Raw genomic sequence first — 3,868 nt, forward strand, 5'->3', positions numbered from 1 at the left:
AGAAGGCTGAGGGGGGATCTAATGGCCTGTTACAAACTGGTCAGGGGGGATCAGCAGGCATTGGGGGAGTCCCTGTTCCCCCGAGCACTGCCAGGAGTGACTAGAAATAACAGTCACAAGCTGGCAGAGGGTAAATTCAGATTAGACATCAGGAGGTGCGACTTCACGGTCAGGGCGGCTAGGAGCTGGAACCAACTTCCAAGAGAAGTGGTGCTGGCTCCTACCCTGGGGGTTTTTAAGAGGAGGTTAGATGAACACCTTGCTGGGGTTGTTTGACCTCAGTACTCTTTCCTGCCATGGCAGGGGTTCGGACTCGATGATCTGCTCAGGTCCCTTCTGACCCTAGAAGGTATGAAATGCCTTGGTTGCTCCAGGTAGAGACCAATGGAGTAGTGGGCGAAGAAAGCCGATGGGAAGAGCCATCACACCCCCACACCTCTCAGCACAGCGCCCAGCCTGCCCCACCACAAGACTCACCTGCATATTCTGGGTCCACATGGGGAGGGTAAAACCCAAACTTGATGAAGATGGGAATGGGGACTCCGAACTTGAACCACTCCACCACATAGGGAGGGGGCTGCCCTGTCAGCGGGTGGATCACGTCGCATCCCAGAATCACGCTCTCGCCAGCACGAGCCGTCACAAACTCGGGTTCCTCCCTTGAGCCGTGGGCACCTGGAGGAAGAAGTGGAAGAGCCAGGCACGCTGTCAGCAGTTCTCATCATAAGACCACCCCATAATGACCGCAACGAACTACAGGGACCCCTTTGCCAACAGCCAGGGCACAGGACACCCCAGAGGTCAGGGGCCCCAGGACCAGAGGTAGCAGGAAGTGGCCTGGGATGCTGAGATATGGAGGGTGTCCAGATTGCACATTAGCGCAGTGACCCGTGAGGCCAGGCTTGTGAAGTGCAACCAGCCAGCAGCAGTGACCGCTGATGCCACTGGGTGCAGGAAGCAGAAAGGACCACGATGCCACATGGGGCAGGCAGAGCTAGAAGGATGGCCCTCCCCATGGCCACCGCTTGCCATGGTTACCCAAAGGCTCGTGTTGCCTTCCCAGCAGCCTGCAGGCCTGGCCCAGAGTCAAAGCAGTGCAAGGGCTGCGTGCTCCATGTGCCCCAACACCCGATGCCCAGCTGGCAGGCAGGCCCCGAGGGCTGCCAGAACCATGCCTGGTGCCAGCCCTGCCAGGCTCTCATCAAGATTTAAAAAGCACTCTTTCCTCACCCCCAGCCTGCTCTCTGAGCCAACAGCAAAACCCCTGCCCTTGCTGCTCCCAGAGGAGCCAGCTTGCCTACCACTGCCTGGACACCCAGTGCCAAGCCCATCAGTCATCATCGCCCGCCAGAGCAGGAAGCTCTGTGAAGACCAGCTTCCATCTGGGGATGACTGGGTGGCTGCTACATAGCTGGATCCATCACTTGGGGTCCCCACTTTGGAAGCTGCAGGCTGAGGCTGCGTACCTACGAGCATCCAGGAACGGATGCCTGGACCCGATTCAGGGCTCAGGAGCAAACCCCTCTGCTGCAATGTCAAGCTGGGAACATGGGCAGCTCTACTGGCTGAAAGGGGAAGGACTTACCACAGGTCAGCTGAGGGCGCAGCAACCGTTTCACCTGTCCAGTCTATCCCACGGGAAGTACAAGCTAAACCAGAGCAATGTACCAGGTGCTTCATTCGGGGGTGAGTTACTGTGGCCTGGCTTTGCTCCCTGTGGGAGAGGGCACGTGAAACAGCTGCACTGGATCAGCAGACCCATGTTCACAAGGGGCATATCCACTGAAGCAGCAGCAGGATTGCTAGTGTGCCCAGTCTCCCAGCCAGCCACACTGCAAGGGTGCAAACAAGGTCTGGGACAGGCACCAAGACCCCCAAAGCCCGCTGTGGGGCAGTTCACTAGCCCATCCCTAGGACCAGCAGCATTAAACCAGCACGGCCCAGCAGCTCTGCTTGTGTGCTAAGGCCACAGTGCAGGCAAGAAGGCAGCAGGGTCTGTTCTGCCAAGCCCCAGAGCATGCAGGCCCCACTAGATCAGCTCCCCACAGTGCAGAGGCTTTCTGTGAAGGCCCAGCTGCAGAGCCGTTTCTAGCTCAGCACATGGAGACTCCCTCCAAGGTGACCTTCCCCCACCAGCTTCCCCACCCCCAGGCCCAGGTGCCCTTCTCTCCCTCCCTCCCTGGCAGAGGAGGGGCGCCGGCAGCAAATGCACAGCTCTTCTCACAGCTCCGTGTCACCTAATAATATCTTTGGGGACGTCTCTCTTCCCTGCAGCAGGGGAAACATCCATTCATAAACCCACTCACCACGCCACCCAATTACCGCGCGGCACTACAACCCCCTGGAACAGGCATTTCAAAGGGAAAGCACTGACGCAGCTGGGGCTGCAGAGCAGCGAGTGGCGACAGCGTCATGCAAACAGCTGCACAATGAATTAAGACTCAGCGAGGCCTGGGAGCGGGAGCCCAAGTCGCACACGTATATGCCTCCCTGCCTCAAGCCACAAGACCCTCTTGCTGGCCTACCCCCACATCCCACCCCCACAGGCCTGCAGCCTCATCTCCCGTGGGCACAGCCAGGGACGGACCCCATGTTCCAGTGCACAACCTGGCAGGACAGCCAAGCTCGGCCTCGTCGCTGCTGGGTAGAGGAAGAGTCAGGTGCTGCGGAAAACTGCAAGTTAACTGGTGCTGCAGCACATAGCACTCTCCCTGGAGGCTGTATTGGGCCAAAAGCCCCAGGGTGAGGCCAAGGGGGCAGATCTCCTGAAGGCGCAGCCTTTCCAGTGGAGCAAAGGACCTCATGGCTTGTATACCAGGGCTCTGGCCAACATCTAACGTGGACTCAGTGCCGACATGTCGAGTTGAACAGCTGCAACCTACCACCCCAGCAGAGGCTCCATTTCAAAGACAGGTGAAATGCACCTTGTCCACCCACCCCCAGCTCCTTCCATCCCGGCCTCTCGGAGCACTTTCCAAAGATCAGCACCCTTGTCACCAACTTGCAGGTGGACAAACCACTGCAACGCAAGTTCTCAGCCAGCGCTCCCCATAGCACCTTCTGGGAAAGGGCTCCGAGGCCTCTACGGCACAACGCCTCAAAGCAGCCGTTGCTGCGAAGTGCCGGGACTGCCATAGCTACCAGTTCCCTTGGAGCTCCCTGTCCTATGACCAACACCTGCAACACAAGGACAGGGCTTAGGAAAGGGGGGGAGCCTCTTCCAGCCACGGTTTCTGCCTCCTACCACCCAACAGCCAGAGGCACCACATTCATGCACTGCCATTTGCCCCAGGTTTGTCTATCGATGTAAATACCCCAGGTGCTGACCAGCTCATTCCAGAGGGCAGGTTGCTGTTCCTGCCCACCTTGTAGCAAAGAGCTGCAAGTGGGGGCAATGTTATCGCTTGAGTAAAGAGCCAATGTGGCCTGAAAGGGATCGAAGACAAGAACACATGATGCTGGCACCACCGTAACTTAGCTGGGGTTAAGCGATGCCAGTCCCTATCCCACAGTACAGTGACTACCTCTGGTGTAAGGCTTTATGCCATGTGTCCACTCCACCTTTGCCTTAGATTAAATCCAAACTCCTCTGGAGTAAGAGCCCTGTGGTGTCTGCACCTCATGGGAAAAGGCCAGCACTTAAGTAGTTGCGAGCTCCCCCTACGGCAGCTGTCCAGCAGCATTTGCTGGGGCAGTGCCTGAGGGACTTGGAGCCACTGGCATGAGCTCAGTGGGGCTCGGACAGAGAGGAAAGCCCCTTCTCACTGCCAGGCATGAAGCTGTATGGGCCGCTGCCTGCTCCAGCCATGGCTCTCGAGGGAGGCATGTTCTCAGCTCCTTTGCTCTGCTCTTCAGGGCCAGCGCTGAT

The 3,868-nt window shown here is 58.1% G+C and overlaps 1 protein-coding gene across 1 annotated transcript in view; it reads right to left on the bottom strand.

The window, feature by feature from the left end:
• Positions 1 to 2,857, bottom strand: part of IGSF9B (immunoglobulin superfamily member 9B) — a 100,387-nt gene extending 97,530 nt beyond the window's left edge. The window contains exons 1-2 of the mRNA XM_019508416.1: positions 2,839 to 2,857; positions 478 to 717 (exon numbers count right to left, since the gene is read on the bottom strand). Of these exons, the coding sequence (XP_019363961.1) occupies positions 478 to 717; positions 2,839 to 2,857 (259 nt within the window). The remainder of the gene's footprint in view (positions 1 to 477; positions 718 to 2,838) is intronic.
• Positions 2,858 to 3,868: the final 1,011 nt, after the last annotated feature.

Source organism: Gavialis gangeticus, unplaced genomic scaffold, assembly GCF_001723915.1.
Source record: "Gavialis gangeticus isolate Ggan-Ray unplaced genomic scaffold, GavGan_comp1, whole genome shotgun sequence".
Taxonomy (NCBI): Eukaryota; Metazoa; Chordata; order Crocodylia; family Gavialidae; genus Gavialis; species Gavialis gangeticus.